The following is a 21,631-nucleotide window of genomic DNA, read 5'->3' on the forward strand; positions in this document are numbered from 1 at the left end:
CTCCTACTCCTTAGTATTAACAAGAAGCCATCCAGGGTTGGGTTGGCTTGCTGTGACAGGGGCCCTCAGGGACACTCAGGCTGATTCAGTGGCCGTAATCCATCTGTCATTCATTCTTCCTGCAGGTCACAGCCGTGGTGGCCAGAATGGGCCCAACCCCCTCCCCCCATGTGGCCCAGTGACCTCCTTGCACCCTGTGATGTGGGCACTATTGAGACCATTCTACAGGTGCCCAGACTGGGACCCTGCAGAGTCAAGAGCAGACCTGCCCAAGAGCAGAGGGCTAACTAGGCAGCTGTACGGACTGTCGCTGTGTCCTCTCCAACCCACCCCATCCTCCCCACACAAGTGTACAGCTCACTTGGCCCCATCCGGAGGCCACAGTGGGTGGGGTGGAACTGCAGTTGGGTTCCTCATAGTCCCTCCCTGCTGGGAGGGGGCTTTCCCCTGTGCAGGAAGCAGTGGGAGAGGCTGGTAGGGCCCCTCCCCCGCCACACCAACGCTTCTCCTCTGCTTCCTACAGACTTCTGGGACTTCTCACGGAACCCCCGACGAGCTGGCGGGGAGCCACCCAGAGACTCAGCCCCTGGAGCCCCCACAACCTCCAGCCTCAGTCCCATTGGTCATCGAGCCAGCTGTTCCTGTGAAATCGAGCTGTCCATAGGAAATGACCACTTGTGGTTTGTGAATCCAATTTTCATTGAGGACTGCGTACTGCCCACTGACTCATCACCTGCAGACAGCTGCCTGGGACCAGCCACCTCGGATGCTACCTCACCCACCTCCAAGGGGGGCGCCCGACGCCCACCTCCCCCACCCCCAGTGCCTGCTGTGCCACCCTGCGGCCCGGCTGAGCCTCTGGAGCTCCCTGCACCCACTTGTCCTTTGCCTGGCTCCCCAACAGCATCTGCACCCCATGTCCCCAGCCCTCTGGGCCCCCTGAGGGAGGAAGAGGTGAAGCCAGGGACAGTCCCCAGCCCCAGGCGGCCAGCCCTGGCCCCAGCCCTGGCCCCAGCCCCTCCTCTGCCGATGAAAAAGAGCCTGCCCCTTGCTCCTCCCAGGCGACGAATCTCTGAAAGACTGTCCCTGGAGGAGCAGAGTACCAGGCCAGTGGCACAGAGGAACCATCTGGGCCTTTCCAGAACCATTTCACTCCACCTGCCACCCCAGAAGATCTCAGACAGCCCTGAGGACAGACCTCAGAGGACCACAGAGCAAGACCAGGAAACAGAGACCAAAGCCAGGGATCCAGGCAGCATGCCAGAACCTTCCAGGAAGACCAAACAACCCCCAGTCCCTCCTCCCAGGAAGAAACGGGGCTGTAGACAGATGGCCCCTGCCCTCTTGGCTACCCTGGAGAGCCCCAAGCACCCCTCAGAGGAGGTAGCTTCTGAGAAAGTCACACCTGGTACAGACAAAGAAGACCAGAGCCTTGCTTCGCAGCCCCAGACCCAGCATCTCCACATTCCGAACTCTGCCTGTCCACAGAGTACTCCGGAGTTCAAGGGTTCCCTGGCCTCACTCTCAGACAGCCTGGGGGTCCCTGCCTTGACTACGGAGCAGGACTCCTATTCCACTAGCAGCACCGAGGAAGAGCTGGACTTCAGCAGCCCCAGCGTGAAGAAGAAGCCATCCATGATCCTGGACAAGGCACGCCACCGCCTCAGCCTCGCCAGCTTCGCCAGTGTCTTCCGTGGGCTCCTCTCCAATGACCGCAAGCTCTACAAGAAGGTGGTGGAGCTGGCGCAGGACAAGAGCTCATACTTTGGCTGCCTGGTGCAGGACTACAAGGTGTACAGCCTGGAGATGATGAGCCGCCAGGCATCCAGCACAGAGATGCTACAGGAGATTCGAACCATGATGACCCAGCTCAAGAGCTACCTGCTACAGAGCACCGAGCTCAAGGCGCTGGTGGACCCAAAACAGCACTCGGATGAGGGGCTTGGTCAGTGCTCAGAGGGAGGGGTGAGGGTGGAGGGGACAGGAAGGGTAAGGGTGCTTTGTGGTACCCACCAGTGACCCCTACCCTCACCCCTCTTTCCAGTTGTGTGTACCTATTTGTCTGTTGCCAGGTGGTCTGCTAGTGTATTGAGCTACCCCTCCTTTTCTAAATCATCCACCTTAGTCACTTTGGAGCTATGCTTCCCCCACATCCCTGCTCCGCAGGGTAAAGACACCACCCTTCCCTTCAGGGTGAGGTACAGTTTCTACTTACAGGCTCGCATCTTGGCTAGGACTTGAGGGACCCTCTTTTACTGGGCCAGTAGCCAAGACCCCTCCCTAGAGATGGTTGAAGGGCAGCATAATATTCCTACTGTTATCCAGAGCAGATGAGTGTCACTTTGGAGTCAGGTAGACGTCAGTTCAAATCCTGGCATGGCTTCTACCCTATCAGAGCCCAGGCAGGTTGATCCCTCATTAGGAGTTGGAAAATAGGTTATGTCCCAGTTATGGTGGCATCAAGGTTTGCTAACTCCTGCATGAGTTGATCATGACTGTCGTGTGGTAAAGCACTGAATGGTGAAGGTGAGCCCTGTGGCGAGGAAGATGGCAGATGCCAAGCGACAGGAGCAGGCCTGGCAGCAGGGTTGAACAAGCAAAGCATGTGTGAAAGAGGTTCAGGGCAGATCTAAGCGTGAGATGGGACTCTCCATGGGCTCTGAGCAGAGGAATGTCATTACCGCATGACACTAGGTCTGTGCTGACAGTGGGCTCAAAGGCCAGGGCAAGAGGCTGCTGCCATCATCAGCAGAGTGATGGTGTCCAGGCCAGACCTGCCCAGGGTAGAAACTTTGGGAGCCATGAGAAGCCAGGGTTCTACATTTTCTTTTTTAGACTATTGTCAAGTAGACTTAGAAATGGACTTAGAGGCACTGAGATGGCCACTGGCCATTTACTGGGCACCAAGGCCCTCAGTGTACAGCTTTTCAGGTGGCACACTGTGCATCTCAAGTGTGGTCAGCACTATGACGTTGATGGCAGCTGGCCCTGTGCCCACCCCAGGAGAAGCATGGAGTGCAACGGCAGGTGGTATTAGGTCCCTAGAACACCTGTGCCAGTTTCACATGGCCAGGTGGCAGGGCAGGGTAGCATGGTAGGTTGCAGCATCTCCCCAGCAGGCATGCTCACCCCACACACCCTTGCCTGCCACAGAAGCCATCGTGGAGTCCGCCTTGTACAAGTGCGTGCTGAAGCCGCTCCAGGCAGCCATCCACGCCAGCCTGCACAACCTGCACAGCAAGGACGGCTCGCTGCAGCAGCTGAAGGAGAACCAGCTGGTGATCCTGGCCACCACCACCACCGACCTGGGCGTGACCACCAGCGTGCCCGACGTGCCCATCATGGAGAAGATCCTGCAGAAGTTGGCCAGCATGCACAAGGCCTACTCTCCCGAGAAGAAGATCGCCACCCTGCTCAAAACCTGCAAGCTTATCTACGACTCCATGGCCCTTGGCAACCCAGGTAAGCAGCCTGGGACCCGGGGAGGCCAGGGAGGCCAGGAACCAGGGTATGATTGCTGCCACCCCAGGGACAGGTGAGAAGCCACACTATCTTTGTGTGACAGGGGCGGGCTGTGTGGGAACTGCTGACACTGTTCTGAAAGTGTGACTCAAATTACAGCGGTGTGACACAGCACTGGGGAAGCCATTTCCTTCCCTCTGTGGGAGCCGGGAAGGCACTCTTACCTCTGGGCCCACTGACTCCCGGGGCCTGCTGACGCCCACAGCTCCTGGGCCTGCAGGACTCCAGTCTGCACTCAGCATTCTCTCTCCCCGCTGGCATGCCACTGTCCACCTCTGCCCTCCCACAAGGACTCAAGCCATGGTGTTGACTTGTGAGATCTGACCCCGTTTCCAGAGAGGTCATCTTCCTTCCTAGGCCTGAGCCACAGCTCTTTGGCTGTTGAGTCTGGGGTGGGGGACACTGCCATAATCAGTGTGGGCAGCAGATCCAGGCATGCGGGACTTTGGTGGGTACCAAGTTGCCCAGGCCTCGGCTGGGCTCACAATAGCTTATACTCAGTGCAGTTGGAGCTGCTGGTTGAAGCTGGCCATACCCAGCTACTGGGCAGTGACTGGGCCCAGAGTGCCCTCTAGCTGCAGGAGGGCAGACTCTGCACATGGCAAAAAGCCTTGGAGACCCAGCCTGAACTGGCACACGTCTCCAGCGTGTTAGGGGAGCCCTGGAGTTTTTATGGGGCAGAGCGGGCTCTTGGTAGGACCTGCTGCCCAGCCACATTGCACCTGAAGCTCTTCATGACGTACATCCTAGCCTTCCTCCAGACAGTCAAGAGCAGAAGTCCCTGTACCACAGTGAGCAGAGCACAGATGGACAGACAGACAGGAGCTGTCCATCCCAATCACCCCTTCCATGGATGTCCATGGCAGGCGTGGTCATGGGAGGAGAGAGAAGGCCCACTCTGTATCTAAACAGATGGGGTTCAAATCTGCTTGTCACTTACTCCCTTTGTATTTAACCCCTGAGGGACCAGTTTTGTCATCAGGAGAAGCCCTAAGGTTCAGTCACAGCCTGTGTATTCCCTCTATGACACAGGCTCTGGTTGAGGAGCGGGACTCTCTCATCTCCCTTAAAGAGGGACAGGCTGGTTTTACCCCAAGGATGCGGGGTGGGGGCCTGACACAGGCCTCCGATCCAGGTTGGACTGAGGTTTGGGTTACATTGGTTCATGACCTCTGGCTGTTCATGAGCTGGGAATGTGGCCTCAGAGGCAGCACCTTACAGGTGGGGCCGTGATTTGTATTGTAATGGTGGGACTGTGATCAGCAACCAAGGCTACAGCAGAAATGGGGTCGTGGAGGCTTGCCTTGACAGAGTTCCCTGTAGGTGGAAATGATGTAGTACAGTCTGCAGGCCAGGCAGCAGGCCCAGGCTGGGAATGCAACTGAGACCCTTCTCAAATGTCTCCAAAGAAGTAAGGGGGCAGCCAGGTGCTGGTGGCTTCTGCTTATAATCCTCGCTTCTCAGGAAACTGAGATCCAAGGATCAAGACTTGAAACAGGAAAGTCTGTGAGACTCTAATCTCCAACTAACCAGCAAAAGGCCATTAGAGGTGTGGCTCAAGTTATAGAACACCAGTCTTGAGCCAAAAAATCTCAGGGACAGCAAGCAGGCCCTGAGTTCAAGCCCCACGACTGGCACGAGAGGTGGACGGGGCGGTAAATAAGGTAGGGTCAGTGGGCAGCTTGCAGAGCCCAGAGCCCTCAGAGGGGGCGACATGGTCAGCCCACAGCCTAGAGCCTTGAGAAAACCCCCAGCTTGCAGCTACGAGGAGCTAAAGCATATGAGGTGCCCAGAGCAGGGCAGACAGACTCACTTGCAGGAGCTGGGGCTGTAGAGGGACACCTGAGAAACAAGGTCCAGCCAGAACAGACATAGCTATATGCACCTTTAGCTACACTCAGAGTGCTGAGCTGGCCTGGGGCTTCAGAGGAACAGCAGGACAGCCAAGAGCCATACCAGCTACATGACCAAGCCTATGCCATTGGCCCTGGCCTGTCTCCCCTGTGTGAGAGGGCACAGCCTTCCCACCCATGGGCTGTCACGAGGCCGTCACATGCTGCTTTGTGCACGGTCCCTTCCACTGGGATTTCATAGCTACACGTCTTACCTTCCAGTGGGGGCCATCATTTCCCCCTGGGCCCCACAGACTGGCTGGAAAGTCAAGGCCAAGGGCTTGCAGACCCCAAGACAGGATGGAGGCCCCACGGGTGGCTGGATCCCACACTGCAGCCTCAGTGTGGCCCTGTGACCTGCAAGCCTCTGGCCTCCTGGCATCCAGGTAAATCCCAGTCCCAGGGCTCTGATTCCCAGAAATCTAGCCGCGCCCAGGCTGAAGGCACAGAGCCCCACTGCAGGTGAGCGCCCAAGGGCAGGCAGCAAGAGGAAGCAGAGCAGAGGGAAGCCAGGCTGACAGAGAACAGGGACTCCATGCTCCCCAAGGCCAGCTTTACGGGGACACAGAACCTCCAAGGTCCCAAGAGGACCCTGGCTCGGCACAGACTCCTCAAAAGAACCCAGAGCGTGTCTGGTGGGGTGGGAGATTCCTTCCACTCTGCAGCTGAACACTCGAGCGGAAGTTGGTGACTCCTAACTTCACATCTGCCCCTGTCAGGCTGGGGCACCCCTCTGAGAGCCCAGCAGCTTCACCTGCAGACCACCCTACAAGAGTTGGCTTCCGGGGCTCATTCGTGAGCCTGGGTTTGGACCCCAGCTTCCATTCCAGTCTTAAACAGTAAAGTCACATGGCTGCTGCATGAGGCCTCACCAAGCCCCAGGAGTGGGGTTCATGGAACCAGGTGACAGCAGCTCACTCCTGTAATCCTAGCTACTCAGGAAGCCAAGAGTTGAAGGTTCCAAGCCATCCTCACTTCTGGCTTTTGTTGGTTAATTGGATATAAGACGTACCTGGCTGCACTGGCTTTGAACTGTGATCCTCAGATCTCGGCCTCCTGAGTAGCTAGGATTACAGATGTGGGCCACCAGCACCCAGCTAGCTCCCTGTCCTTTTTGAGAGTATAGGGCAAAGCCCCTTCCCCACCCCCTCCTTTGACCTTTCAGTAAGTTCCTTATTTTGTGTTGTTCATGCTTTTCTGGTGGTTAGAATGCGGACCTGATTTTCAGTGGCTTTAGTGGTGATGATTTGAGAACCAGACCCAGGCAAGTGAGGCACCCCCTACTTACTCAGTGCTCCCAGGCCTGTGCCACAGTGACTCTAGCAGACAAACCAGGTGCCTTCCTCTAAGGGTCTGGGAGCTCTGGTGGCCTCTACAGGAGGCAGCTTGGAGCCAGCCACCCTCCCACCTCCTCCACTCTTGCAGCAGGCACACCCTACCCCAAGCACCCCACAGCAGGGCCTCACCTGGGATGGTGCCCCCTACCTGCCTCTTTTGTTATGAGGCCCTAAGTTCAAGGCCCAATACCAACATAAAATTTTAAAAAGGAACTTAAGTGGCAAGGACAGACATGGGACTGCCCAGTGGAGGCCTGCAGGGGTCCAGTGTGACTGCCTGTAGTACAGGCCCAGGAGCCTGGTGACAGCGCTGGCTCTGATCCAGGGTATCAGCCACCTCTTAGCCAAGTCCACATCAAGAGTCCTCAGCCATTCAGACAAGAACAACAGCTGGAACAGGAAGGGAGTCATCTGTGGGGACCCCAGGGACTATGGCATGCCTGGAAGGGGGAGGGGACAACTCTAGGGAATTGGATCAGTGTTTGGGCAAGTTTTTTTCTACCTTTTTGTGATAGATGTGGATGGTGGATAGGCAGGCTGAGGAAACACGGGCTGCTGTGATAGATAAACCCTACTGTCTCTAAATCAGTGGAAATGGAGCCCTCCTCCTTGTGAATCCAGCTGAATGAAGGAGGAATGGGGAGGGGTGAATCTGTGAGCCACTCGGGGATCCATGCCCAGTCAATACTCTCAGTGTCCTGGTATTTACCAACATCTGGGAGGGGAAAAAGGGTGGGGAAATGCACACAGACCTGGGAGAAACTGGGCTGGGAAGAAGTTGAACACACATTGCTTGTCTATTCACAACAAAGGTGAAGTCCTAGCCTCTTAAGCTTAAGACACCACACACCATAAGTCAGGGTGATGGCTCACACCTGCAATCCTAGCTACTCAGGAGGCTGAGATCTGAGGATCTGGGTTCAAAGCCAGACTGGGTACTAAAGACCGTGAGACTCTTATCTACAGTTAACCTCTAGAAAACCAGAAGTGAAAGTATCACTGTGGCTCAAGGAGTAGGGCAGTAGCCTTGTGCTGTAGCCCTCAGGGATAGCACCCAGGCCCAGGGATAGGGCAGTAGCCTTGAGCTGAAGAGTTGAGAGCTGGAACACCGCCCAGGCCCAGAGGTCAAGTCCCATGACCCACACACCAGTTTCGGGACATGACCCCCTCTATCCATTGCAGCAGTCAGCGCTAGTGGACGTCTCCTACTCCAGAGCCACAGTTGACACCATGATAAGTGATTCCAGTTGTCTAACCAACCACCCCCTAACCCTCACCATGGCAGGTGGGCTCAGCTATGAACCCATTTTAAATCTTAGGAAACTGAGGCTCAGAACAGGTAGGTGGCATATTTAAGGCCACACCCAGGGGGCCCCCGGAACCTGGGCAGTGTCGATCAGGAACTGGATGCCAGGTCCTGGGCTCCAGGACTCCCTGCCCCCCACCCCCTCAAGCCAGCCTCACCAGGGCACTGTGAGTCAGACATGACTTCAGGAAGAGGACCCAGGCCACAGGCAGGGACTTAGTGGTCCTGGTGGCTGGGCCGTAGCCCACAGAGCCACCTGGCTGGTGGGTGGAGCTGCCTGAAGGGGAACCAGGGATGAATGCTTCCTTGGGGAATGTGTGTTCTCTGAGCAGAACCTGGACTTTACCAGTGATGATACAAAAGGGCAAACCACCAGGCCAAGGCTCCTGGAGCCGGAGAACAGGCCTAGCTTCTCAGCTGGCAGGTTCATTTAGACAGGAGGAGAGTAAGTCAAAGCTGTCTCGGCTTAGTCATGGAAGGCCTTGACCACCAGTACATGGACTAGACTTGGCTCTCTAGAAGAAGGAAGTCACGGAAAGATAGTCTACAATCAGTCCTCTTAGGAGAGAATGCATGAGGCCTAAGGCAGAGGGCAGACTCCGCCTTGTATCTTAGGACGGAAGACTGGTGGTGGGGTGAGGTCCCAAGAAGTGCTGGGGAAATTGATACACGTTCTGAGGGTCCAGGGGCTCTCCTGGGGCCTCCTTCACTTTCCATTCACCCAGCACAACCTCCTGGGCCCCTTTAATAAAGTGCCAGCCTGTGTGTGCAGGGGGTGCAGAGAGATGGTGCTCAGAGACAGACATGGGCTGAGAAAGCCACCTGTAATCTCTGGGTCCATGGATGGGCCCCAAATCCCTGTCTGAGGGGCCTGCCAGGATCACTGGAGGAGAGGCCGGACTTTAATACCCTGAGGAACCTCTGGCCTTATCCTGCCCACATCACCCCATAGGACAAGGCCTCTACATCCCCAAGCCCAAGCCCCACCCTGCCACCCTTCAGTGGGAAGTCGTTGCCCTGGCCTGGGGCACTTGGGGCTGGCATAGCACTGGAGGGAGTCTGTCAGCATCCTGACCCTGAGGATTATTGGGCAACCAAGAAGCTGGTACCTGGGCATTGTGTACCTGCATCTAGCTGCAAGGGAAGCGGGAAATGGAACTTTCTCTTAGGAGGCCGTGTCCCAGCTAAGCTAGGAGGCCTGTTGTTATAAAAACGCAGAGACTGTGCCAGGAGTGTAGCCTAGAGGTAGAGTGCCTTGTCTAGTATGCACGAAGCCCTGGGTTCTATGTCTCGGTACCACATACACAGAAAAAGCCGAAAATGGTGCTGTGGCTCAGGTACTAGAGTCCTAGCCTTGAGGAAAGCCCAAGGACAGCACTCAGGCCCTGAGTTCAAGTCCCAGGACTGGCAAAAAAAAAAAAAAAGAAAATGCAGAGACTGGATAAGACTGAGGGAAGCAGAGCAGCTGTGCTCTCCACAGCCAGTACCAGGCTTGAACAAGGTTGAGCAGACAGGAACACAAGCCCCCCCTGGGCCAGGTATCCCCAATCTCAGTCCTTGGCTCTGTCCAGTTCGGGCTTTTTCACCTAAAGCTAGCACTCCACCATTTTTGAACCACAGCCCCACTTCTAGTTTTCTGGTGGTTAATTAGAGATAGGAATCTCCTGCTGGGGCTGGCTTTGAACCATGATCTTTAGATCTCAGCCTCCTGTGTCACTAAGATTAGAGGTCTGAACCCCTGGCACTCAGCTGCCCAGAGCACTTGAATGTTCTTCTTCCTCAAGCTGCCCTGGGCCTTGGGCCTCCCAGAGAGCCAGAGTTCAGGGTGTTCACAGTGAAGCTGTCTGTCCTGGGCTAACTGTGGCACCACACCCTGGCAGGGGCAGCTGGCAGGCAGCCTGGCACTCACGGCTTCCTCCTTCTCCTCTTTTCCTCCAGGAAAGCCCTATGGGGCTGACGACTTCCTGCCCGTGCTCATGTATGTGTTGGCACGCAGCAACCTCACGGAGATGCTCCTGGACGTGGAGTACATGATGGAGCTCATGGACCCTGCCCTGCAGCTGGGGGAGGGTGAGTCACACGCCCCAACACCAAGGGCCCAGCAAGTGCCTCCTGAACATGGGAACCCCACACCCGTGTTCCAAGAGAGCAAGCTCACAGAGCCAGGAGAAGAGGGCATTGCTCACTGGCAGCTAGAATGGGAAGGAAGCACAGAGAGGATCGAGTCCGGCGGGGCTTCTGGGACAGTGACATCCAGGCAGAGCACTGAAGGGTGAACAGGAGCCAGCAGACACACAGGGGGAAAGCTATCCTGCCTGGTAGGAACAACCGGAGCTGGATAGAGGAGATGGGTAGCACACACATGAGGCTTCTGCAGCGGTGGTCAGCTCGTAGTCGAGGTGGATTGGAGGCCTCTCCGCAGCCCAGGGCAGGACCCCTATCAGCGGAAAATGTCGTCATCAAGGCTCTGCATGCCCTGGTGGCATATGAGAGGGGCGTGGTCTCTCTGCCCACCTCAGTTTCCCTTCCCCTTCTGCCCACCACTTCCTCTGCCCACTGATTCTCAGCCACCCTCCGCCAGGAATCCCCTGAGGTGCTGGGGCCCTGTGTAGACTCCCAGGGCCGCTGACTTGCACTCTGAGATCCCATCCACCAAGCCACTTGTCTTCTTATCCACACATTCACCCATCTACTTACCCAACCACCTATCCACCCATACACCTATCTCTATACCCATCCCCTCGCCAGCCATCTCTAACACCCTCTTATGGATCCTCCATCCAGCCCCCTGCACCCCCACTCACTCACTCACTCACCCATCTATCTTCCCACATCTCTCCACCTTCCACCCACCCATCCACCCAGCCCCACCACCATCCATCCTTCCACCTAGCTCCTCCATCTGTCCATCCACACATCCACAGTGTATCCCCGGGACATGTTCTTCTCCTGGGGAGACTTCTAAGTCAAATGTGGGGTGTCGTCAAACAGTGTGCAGTAGGACAGAGCCTTGCCATGCCACCCAAATGCCACCTTTTTTTAAAGCAGCCCTGTCCATGCTACAACTACAGGCACTAGCATAGGTGGCAAGTCTTTTTGCACCTCTCTCAGCCCTAGTCCAGATCTGGGTGTGGGTTTGGCCTGCCCTTCTCCCCTGCACCTCTCCAGTACCCAGCATAGGCTTGGCATCAGGGTTTGCCCCTGGCACTAGGAGGACGGGGCAGGGGGTCTTCAGCTTGGACAGGGGCTTCACCTTTCAACCACCTCCACCCTGCTTTCTCGTGTCACAGACGGAGAGGCTCCAGAGTCTCCCATGGTAGCTGTCCCACTGTGGGAAGGTGCAAGGTGCAGTCACGCAGGCCACATCAGCTCTGCTCCAAGGAGCACAGGACAATGGGATGTGGCCTGCAGGGGGGGAAGGAGGAGGGGACTGAGTCCCCATGGGAGCCCACTCCCACGCTCAGAATCCTGAGACACTGGAGAGTGAAGAGGGAGAATCAGAGGCAGCCTGAGTTGAAGCAGGGAATGGGGACGGTGCTGAGGTAGCTTTGAGTAAGAGGCGCTGGCACTCTGTGGATGTGGCCGAGTGGTTGCCTATTTTGGCTGTCATGGCAAAATGCCATAAACCAGATAACTTTTTTTTAAACCTATCCTGGGGCTTGAACTCGGGGCCTGCGCTCTGTCCCTGAGCTTCCTTTTGCTCAAGGCTGGCACTCTACCACTTGAGCCACAGTGCTACTTCTACCTCTTTTGTTTATGTAGCACTGAGGAATTGAACCCTGAGCTTCATGCATGCTAGGCAAGCACTCTGCCACTAAGCCACATTCCCGGCCCCACACCAGGTGACTGCTGAGCCTTGGAAACTTTCTTCTCACTCTTCTGGCAGTTGCAAATCCAGTATCCAGGCACCAGCAGTTCGGGGTTAGGTGAGATCGTGCCTCACAGATGGCGCCTTCTCACTGTGGCCAGCCGGGATATGAGGGGCAGTGCAGCACTCTGGGCTCTTTCATAAGGTCACTAACCCCACTCATGAGGGTGGAACCCTCATGACCTAGTCATCTCCCAGACACCCCATTGGAATCACCCCCCATGGCGGTGAGGATGTCCACAGGTGGATGATGGGAACAGAACAAGGGCAGGGGTGGCTCCTGCCTTCCTAGATTTCATAGCTCATGGGAATAACAGTTCTGCCATCCACAAAATGCCCACAAGATGGCGCTAGTGACTCACGCCTGTAATCTTAGCTACTCAGGAAGCTGCGATCTGAGGCTTGAGATTCAACACGAGCCAGGGCTGAAAGTCTGAAACTCCTATTTCCAATGAACGGCCAAAAAGCCAGAAGTGGAGGTGTAGCTCAAGTTGTGGAGCACCAGCCTTGAGTAAAATACCTAAGAAATGGTGCCCAGACTCCGAGTTCAGGCCATGGTACTGACACACAAAGGAAATTAAACAAAAACAAAAGCAAAGCTACCATGTGTGCAGGCTGGATCCAGTATGCACCGCGGCCGTCACGTTCCTTCAGGCCAAGTCCATGGGGCCTGATATAGCAGAGAACTAATCCCTGGGTCCCACTGTCTCTGCAGCGGACACCTGGAATGGGAGCGGCCATGGCTCCCTGAGGAGTCTGCCTCCCTCTGACTCCATCTGACAGAGTCTGGCTCCCTCTCCACATCCCTCCCCTGCTCCCAGGAAAATCTTGGCAGACACCAGTCCCCCACCCCTGCTGGGTGCCTGGCTTGGAGCAAGTCAAGAATCCAAACTGTAGGCAGCCATCCCAGGAGATCACACAGAGACAGTCACATACAGGAGAAGGAGATTTACAGGGAGGTTTATTGATAGGGCCCTCTTCCCCACGAGAGAGGGAGAAATGTGGCGCCTATACCCATCCAGGTGGATCCAGCCTAGTGGTGGGAGGTATTCTGCCAGATCTTGGCAGAGAGTAGGAATGCCCACCATCCTGGAGGGAATCGGGCAGGGTGGAGTTCAGGTCTGGGGCAGAGGAGGGAGCAGCTGAGGACCTGAGGTGGAGCGAATGCGAACACGGACCACTCTCACGGGTCGTCATCCTGGCTCTTTTGCTGGGAGCCCTCCCCAGGCTGGCTGACACGGGCTGGGCAGGCCTTGTTAGGTGCCAGCACTCACCCCAGAGCAGTTCTCAGAGCAAAACTCAGAGTGGTATAGCCCGCCACCTAGTGGTGGTAGAAGGCACTGCATGACTCAAGTCAAGGAAGAGTTGCTGGGAAAAACGGGGCTGCAGCAAAGGTCCTGAGCAGGGCTGGGAGCTTTGCCAGGCTAGAGGCTAGGGAATAGAAACCCAGCACATTCACACCGTCTCCTGCTCTCCCCCGCCCCGCCCATGTTCTGAACCATGCCCTGACTCTCCTCCTGCAATGGGGCCTGGCATGGCCGGGAGGTGTGTGTACACTGGGGGACCGGAGCTGCCAGGTTAGCAGGGGCCGGAAGCATGGGGGAAACCTTCCTGGCCATTCAGGCTGTAAGCTCAATAACCAATGATGTTCTTCTTGAACATGTGAATGGTTTGGTGGGTTTTCTTCGTTTAGGCCTGGCCCACCAGTGCCTGTGTTAGCCTGGACACCCATTCCTCACTCCACAAAGCTATTGCACGTGAGCCTGTTAGCCTTCCTGGCCACAGCAGAAGCTTTACCTACACGAGTGATAGAATCTCAGGACTCCAGTGAGACTGTCAGGAATTCTTGGCGCTGCAAATAACTCATGATGGAGCCAAACACAGTTCAATGGAGAACAAGAGATTTGTTTGCCTCTTGCAACAAGAAGTCTTAAGTAGCCAGGCCTGGCATGCTACCACTGTGATGCCAGCCCAGCCCAGGCAAAAAGTTAGGAAAACTCAGAGACAGGTATGGTGAGCATGTCTGTAATTCCTGCTAGGAGGAGAGGGGCATACATAGGAAGAGCACAGCCCAGGGCTGGCCCAGGTAGACAGCGGGAGACCCTTTCTGAAAAACTGAAACAAACAAAAAGAGCCAAGAGTGTGGCTCAAGTGGTAGAACTCTTATCTGGCAACTGTGAGGCCCTAAGTTCAAGTCTCAATAACACACACACACACACACACACACACACACACACACACACATCCCCAGGTTATCAATAACTAAGAATAGCAGTTCACAACGCTGCCATCAGGGAACTGTAGGCACAGCTCTTTCCATCTTCCTCCAGCATGTGGGTCTTTGTCTTTGTCATGAATGATCACAAGAAGGCTGCTATGCCTCCAGGCTCACCTCTATATTCCAGGCAGGAGAAGGGAATTGAAAAAAAAAAGGATGTATTCACTGAGTGGTCCCTTCTAAAAAAGTTTTCTTGGCCAGGCGCTGATGGCTCATACCTGTAATCCTAGCTACTCAAGAGGCTGAAACCTGAGGATTGTGCTTCAAAGCCAGCCCGGACATGATATCTATTTAATCTCCAGAAAAAACAGAAATGGTTCTGTGACTCAAAGTTTTAGAGCACTAAGTCTTGAGCTGAAGAACTCAGGGACAGCACCCAGGGCCAGAGCTCAAGCCCCACGATGACCAAAACAACAAAAAAAGTTTTCATGGAGGCCCCCCTCAGTGTCTTCCAGTTGTGTGCGTGGGGGGTGGGGGTGGGGAATGTGTGTGTGCCTGCAGGGGCCATGCACATGCACCAGCACTAGAACTCAGATTCAGTCCTTGGTCTCTTGCTTGTCTTTTTCCCCCGTTCAAGACTGGTGCTCTACCACTTGAACCAGTACCTGTGCTTCCAACTTTTTGGTGGCTAATTAGAGATAAGATTCACCCAGGGTAGTGTCAAACCTCAATCCTCAGTTCTCAGCCTCCTGAGTTGCTAGGATTATAGGTATGAGCCACTGGTACCCAGTCCCACCCAGTTTTCCAGAACTGGGTCTTCTGTCTGTTCAGCCTAGCTGCAAGGGAGTCTGAAAAGACACTCAGTCCTGTGTTTCTTCCTCACACAGCAGTGGCACTCACTTCAGGAAGGTTGGGGAGACTTGAGTGGGTCCCTGGCACACTCTGCCCAGGTCAAACATGCCCTGGCCTTAGGGCTGGGGAGAAAGGTCTCCCAGTGGTAGAAAAGCCAAAGCAAGTGCCATGGAGGTGGGCAGCTAGCATCAGGAGAGCCAGGCAGGCCCTGAGGGCATGATCTCCTGTGGGTCCCTCTCGCTGTGTGGCCTGGGTCCTGCCACCCTCCATCTCTGGGGCTCCTTTTCTTGTCTTTAAAGTGATGGGGAAGGGCTGGGAGGTAGCTTAGTGGCAAAGTGCTTGCCTAGCAAGTACAATGTCCTGGGTTCAATCCCCATTGCCAGAAGACAAAAAAACTACAATAAACAAAAAGTGACGGGGCCTGACAATACTAGAACTTCTCATACTTTTTTGGGGGGTGGGGGCGGGGCGGGTCATGGGGCTTGAACTCGGCCTAGGCACTGTCCCTGAGCTCTTCAGCTCAAGGCTACTGCCCTACCCTTGAGCCAACCCCCATTTCCCATTTTCTAGACGTTAATTGGAGGTAAGAGTCTCAGGTCCTTTTGTGGCCAGGCTGGCTTTGAACCTCGATCCTCAGATCCCAGCCTCCTCAGTAGCTAGGATTACAGGTGTGAGCCACTGCACCTGGCTTCTCATACGTCTTAACCAAAGCCAGAAGACAAGCTAAAGACAAACACTGTCTTATATCTGCAAACTGCATGTAAATTCTGCAACCTGAAACAAAATGTCAGGAAACATTGATAAGTCAGAGCATGACTGAGTTACTATAAGAGAAAAAGAAATGGGGAACTGAATAATTCCATTTTTTTTACTTGTCTTAAATCTTTTTTAAAAAGCTGCAGGGAATTGTTAAAAATTTTCCCTAGATCATTTCAGAATTATGGGTTTTTTTGTTTTGTTTTTTGGTTTTGTTTTTTTTTTTTTTTGCCAGTCTTGGGCTTGAACTCAGGGCTTGAGCACTGTCCTCGGACTTTCTCAAGGCTAGAGCTCTACCACTTGAGCCTCAGCACCACTTCTGGCTTTTTTCTATGTATGTGGTACCAAGGAATCGAACCCAGGTCTTCATGCATGCTAGGCAAGCACTCTACCACTAGGCCAAACTCCCGGCCCTTTTTTTAATTTTTTGAAATTTATTTATTTTGCCAGTCCTCGGGGCTTGGACTCAGGGACTGAGCACTGTCCTTAGGCTAGAGCTCTACCAGTTGAGCCACAGTACCACTTGTGGTTTTTTTCTTTTTTTTTCCCCTCTGGTCATGGGCTTGAACTCTGGGCCTGGGCGCTGTCCCTGAGCTCTTCAGCCCACGGCTATCCCCTACCCCTCGAGCTAGAGCACCACTTCCACTTTTCAAGTAGTTAATTGAAGGTAAGAGTCTCATGGTCTTTAGTGTCCAGGCTGGCTACTCAGGCAGTCTCCTGAGTAGCTAGGATTACAGGCGTGAGCCACCACACCTGGCACTTCTGGCTTTTTTCTATGTATGTGATACCAAGGAATCCGAACCCAGGTCTTCATGCCTGCTAGGCAAGCACTTTACCACTAGGTCAAACTCCCGGCCCATGAATTATGTTTTAAATAGATAATAAATGCATGCACACAGCTCAACTTGGGCTGGGCTGGGGTTGAACTCTGCCAAGAAGCAGATAAGTGGGAGTGCCTCTGGTGGTGGAAGTGGGTCAGGGTGAGTGGAGCTTGCGTGAGTGGATGGGGCATGGTGGTGTGGGTGTGTTTGTGGGCGGGGTCTGATGGTGTGGGGGTGCTTGTGGGCGGGGCCTGGTGGTGTGAGTGTGTTTGTGGGTGGGGTCTGATGGTGTGGGGGTGCTTGTGGGCGGGGCCTGTGGTGTGGGTGTGTTTGTGGGCGGGGTCTTGTGGTGGGTGTGGCCTGAGCTCCCTAGGAGTTGGTCAGATGGCTTCCTTCATCCTGCACAACTTTGGTCCTCAGGTTCTTACTACCTGACCACCACCTACGGGGCCCTGGAGCACATCAAGAACTACGACAAGATCACAGTGACCCGGCAGCTGAGCGTGGAGGTGCAAGACTCCATCAACCGCTGGGAGCGCCGGCGCACGCTCAACAAGGCCCGGGCCTCACGTTCTTCTGTGCAGGTGATGCTGGGGGTCAGCGTGGGAGCGGCTGGGGGACCCCCAGAGACAGCTCGGTCATGACTGCCACTCCTGCCTGCTGGCCTGCCCAAGGGAGCAGTGAAGAGGGTTCCCACACCACAAGAGAGACCCCAGGGGGCCGGGAGCATGGCCTAGTGGTAGAATGCCCACCTAGCATGCATGAAGCCCCGGGTTCAATTCCTCAATACCACATACACAGAAAAAGCCAGAAGTGGCGCTGTGGATCAAGTGGCAGAGTGCTAGCCTTGAGCAAAATGTGTCCAAGGACAGTGCCCAGGCCCTGAGTTCAAGTCCCAGGATTGGGAGGAGAGAAAGAGAGAGAGAGAGAGAGAGAGAGAGAGCACATGCTCACCCCCCCTCCAGCCCCCGCGGGTCAGCGTGCGTCCAGCTCTGTGCAGGGCCCAGCAGCCAGGGATACAGAAGGAAGCAATGAGTCGATCCAATGGCATCGGCAACGTGTCCTAGTGCCCTGCCAAATCTGGAAATGCAGACAGGGACAGGTGGGAGTCCCTGCACCAGGGAACCCACAAGCTGCTCTTCAGCTTGGCTCCTGGAGCTCCTGAGGTATCTGTGCACGCTTCTCCCTGCCTGGACTCTGCATACAGGCCATCCGTGCCAACTCGCGCTTTCTCCACTCCATCACCACACACTCCTCCAGGCAGAATGGCATCCAGACCCCCACCGTTCCCTGGCTGCCCAGCCTCTACCCAAGCTGCCCTGTTTCCTCATCTTCTAGTCTGTGTGTGGCCCCAGAGAGCAGCACCCATGGTCACAGGTGTCTCAGAATCCCAAGCCCAGGGCCTGGATAAGACCAGAATTGCATAGTGTGTATAGAAAAGGGAGGACGTTGGGCCAACAGCCAGGCAACAACCCAGAACAGTGATGCAGATCACTATCATGGTACCCAGAACACACCTGTCTTGAATCCCACTCCCGGTTTTCAAGATGGCCCACCAAACAGAGCTACATATGGGAAGGAAGCCTGGATAGGTCAGCTGGGTAGTACTAGCTTTCTGTGTGACTCTGATGGATCCTAGTGCCTTTCTGGGACTCAGTTTCCCTATCCATATAGGCAGAATGTGAACCAAATGAGCTCTTACCTACCCCCCCACACCCCTTGTACAAGGTGCAGGCTGTCCTGCTCATCCTCAAGCTAACAGCATCTTGTAACTGGCTCTCTGAGGAAAAAGAAAAAAAGGAAAGTCTGTCTGATGGCCAAGAGCCAGTGACTTGTGCCTATAACCCTAGCTACTCAGGAGGCTAAGATCTAAGAATCATGGTTCAAAGCCAACCTTGGCAGACAAACCCATGAGACTGTTATTAATCTCCAAAGTAACCACCAGAAAGCCAGAGATGGAGCTGTAGCTCAGGTGATAGAGCACCAGCCCTGAGTTCAAGCTTCAGTACTGGTGCATGCACACACACACACACACACACACACACACACAGCACCGCTTCCACAAAGATTCTGTCACTCTGGGTCCCAGCCTGGCCCTCCCCTTGTACTTCCTGCTTCTGCTTGGTAGACTTCTGGTACTGACTCAGAACACTGTGAGCTGGGCCTCACCAATAGAGAAGAGGCCCAGGATGGGAGTGAAGAGACCCTCAGGACTGTTTCTGGGATCTGAGGGCTGCGCTCTGCCTCCTCCCAAGACTTGCTCTGTACCTGGTATCTTAAATCCCTTCCCCAGAAGGAAAGCCCAGAGACCATATCAGCAGTAGTTTTAAAGGGCCCTTGGGGGTTTTAATGGAGAGCAAGGAGCAAACAGGAAGGGGCTAGAATTGCCCTCTAGAAGAATCGAACGGGCCCAGTGGGGCCTGGCCCCAAGAGCCTGGCATCTCGGAAGGACCTGTATCCCTAATGGCTGTTAACCCATCCTCTTGCTGTTACCGCTGTGTCCACCGGAAGGCAGCATAGGACCCACTTGCAGCCTGTCTGTAGAGAGACGCTGTCCCAGGATCAAGATCCCTTTATGGAAAAAATGCCCAACCATGATGCCTGAACTGAGGCAGTCCTCAGACCACAGCTGAGGTGGCCGAGGGCAGTGAGTGGAATGGGTGCAAAGCCAGGCAGGTCATGGGCTGGTGGAGAATGGAGTCCCCAAGCTGCATTTGTACATGTGAGAGCTCATCTCCCCTGTAAGATCCCTCTGCACCTGTCCTAGATCTCTGTCCTATCCCCAGATCCTCTATTTTCTCCAAGCTCTCTCTCCCCACTCTGCCCTGCTTCTGAGCCCCAAAGGCAAATCTGGCCTAAAGGGACTGAATTGTTTGGGTTCTGAACCTCTGGCTTTATTTATGCTGCCTTCCAGCATTGCATCTGGGGTGTCGGGGACTTGGGCAAGAAGGAGATAAGAAAGTGATTGTAAGTGAGGGTACATGAATGGTGAATGGATGAGTGGATGGATGGGTGGGTAAATGAATGGGTGCATGGATGGAACGCGGGGCGGATGAATGGATGTTGGAAGGATGGGTGAATAGATGGCTGGGTAGATGGGTGGGTGGATGGATGGATGGATGATGGATAGATGTTAGATGCATGGATGGATGTTGGATGGATGGATGCATGGATGGATACACGGATACTGAGTGGATGGATATTGGATGCATGGATGGATGTTTGATGCATGGACATCTGCTGGATGGTTGATGGATGTTGCATGGATGGATGGGAGGATGTTGGGTGGATGATGCACCAGGGGGTGCGTTTGCTCATTGCCAGGACTCTGGAGGTGAGACTCCAGAGGGAAGGGGGGCCCAGCAGGCTCAGTGCAGTCAGGAGACTGCTCCAGTCACAACCGCTCTGCAACCTCCTCTGGGGTCCCTGCAAAGCCAGCAAAGACCCTCCCAGTGCCACAGTGCCCCTCCCCACTGGCCTGAGCTGGACAGGGGAGAGGGGGTGACACCAGAAGTCTGCTTAGCCTCGACTGTGACCGCAGGCCCCTTCCTCTCTCCCCGCAGGACTTCATCTGTGTGTCCTACCTGGAGCCTGAGCAGCAGTCGCGGACGCTGGCCTCGCGGGCAGACACGGCGGCGCAGGTGCTGTGCGCACAGTGCGCTGAGAAGTTCGAGGTGCTGCAGCCCGAGGACTACCGGCTCTTCGTGCTGGTGGACGGGCGCTGCTTTCAGCTGGCAGATGAGGCGCTGCCCCACCACATCAAGGGCTATCTGCTGCACAGCGAGCCCAAGCGTGACTTCCACTTCGTGTACCGGCCCCTGGATGGTGGCGGGGGCAGTGCCAGCCCACCCTGCCTGGTCGTGCGGGAGCCCAACTTCCTATGAGGCCCTGCCATGGCACCATGTCCTGGGACTGGCAGGATGGAAAGGCAGGAGCTGGCTGTTCCCTTCCTCACCCCTACTTTCACACGTTCCCCACCTGACCACACACACCAACCAACACCAGTGCTTATGTCACATGGATGCCAGCCACTGACAGCACCTAACCCAACATGGCAGAATAATAGCCAAAAGGCTCTCCCAGCTCCTCAAGCCATTCCCTCCGCCTGCCCCCTGCCCACCCTGTGTGGTCTTTCCAGACAAAGGCCTGATCTCAGGACTGGCTGAGGAAGTGTCCTCTGGTCACAGCCGCTGGCCGGGCCCTCAGGACGGAGAATGGTTTGGACGTGTGCTGCATCTCAGGGTGAAGATCCTGTCTACAGCCACCAGTGCCCACAGTGGCCCCTCAAGGCACCTGACCTCACCAACGAAAGAGGCTGTATGCACACTGGGGTCGCCGGGTCACCACACCAATACATGGACGAGCCCAGCCTCCGCTGCAGAAGGAAACAACAGGCTGCAGCGATGACTGGAAGGTGTGCTGTGGGGTGGATAATAAAGACCATCTGAAAATGGCATTTCCTTCTTCAATGGAGCTGGAGCTCTGCCAGCCCGGGACCCCATTCTCATCCTCCACACCCCTTCCAGGAGGGCCCAGCCTCCTGCAGTCTCAGGCCCTTGTCCTGCCAGCCCTCACCCAGCCTGGTCTTTTCCATCCTCGCCACCTTTAGGTGACATCATTCCCAGCTCTGGATCATTTCCAGAACACCTCTCATCTTCCTGCTTCTTCCTCTCTCAGCAATGCGATTCCTATGTCCTTGCCTGCTCAACCCTGTGTGTCCTTCAAAGCCCAATTACTACAGAAAGCCTCTCTTGATGCCTCAGCTTGAGCCAGTCTTCATCCATGGTGCCGTGCTGCTGGCTGGTCTCATAAGTAATTATCCATTGGATGGCAGTTCTGCTTTTAGGTGAGGTGACAAGTTTCTGTGTCCTTGACATTGAGCATAGATATTTATCACGTGGCTGCTAAATGTCATAGTGCTGATGTGGAGTCCCAGAGTGAACAGTCTTGGGTGGGGCTTACTCAACCAGTCTAGATGCAGGGGCTGTGCCCGCATGCTGCCAGCCCTGAGGTCGGAGAGCCTGTGGGAGAAAGCAGGCAGACAGCCCCAGAGGGTCCC

General features: G+C 55.2%; 1 protein-coding gene across 1 annotated transcript in view; it reads left to right on the forward strand.

Annotated features, from left to right (window-relative positions):
• Rin3 (Ras and Rab interactor 3) overlaps nt 1–21,028 on the forward strand; it is an 84,566-nt gene extending 63,538 nt beyond the window's left edge. Inside the window, exons 6-10 of the mRNA XM_090344727.1 lie at nt 524–1,945; nt 3,154–3,462; nt 9,996–10,127; nt 16,993–17,156; nt 20,136–21,028. Coding sequence (XP_090200853.1) covers nt 524–1,945; nt 3,154–3,462; nt 9,996–10,127; nt 16,993–17,156; nt 20,136–20,456 — 2,348 coding nt within the window. The 3' untranslated portion in view covers nt 20,457–21,028. The remainder of the gene's footprint in view (nt 1–523; nt 1,946–3,153; nt 3,463–9,995; nt 10,128–16,992; nt 17,157–20,135) is intronic.
• Nucleotides 21,029–21,631: the final 603 nt, after the last annotated feature.

Source organism: Megascapheus bottae, chromosome 14 (assembly GCF_031878675.1).
Source record: "Megascapheus bottae isolate mThoBot1 chromosome 14, mThoBot2.hap1, whole genome shotgun sequence".
NCBI lineage: Eukaryota > Metazoa > Chordata > Mammalia > Rodentia > Geomyidae > Megascapheus > Megascapheus bottae.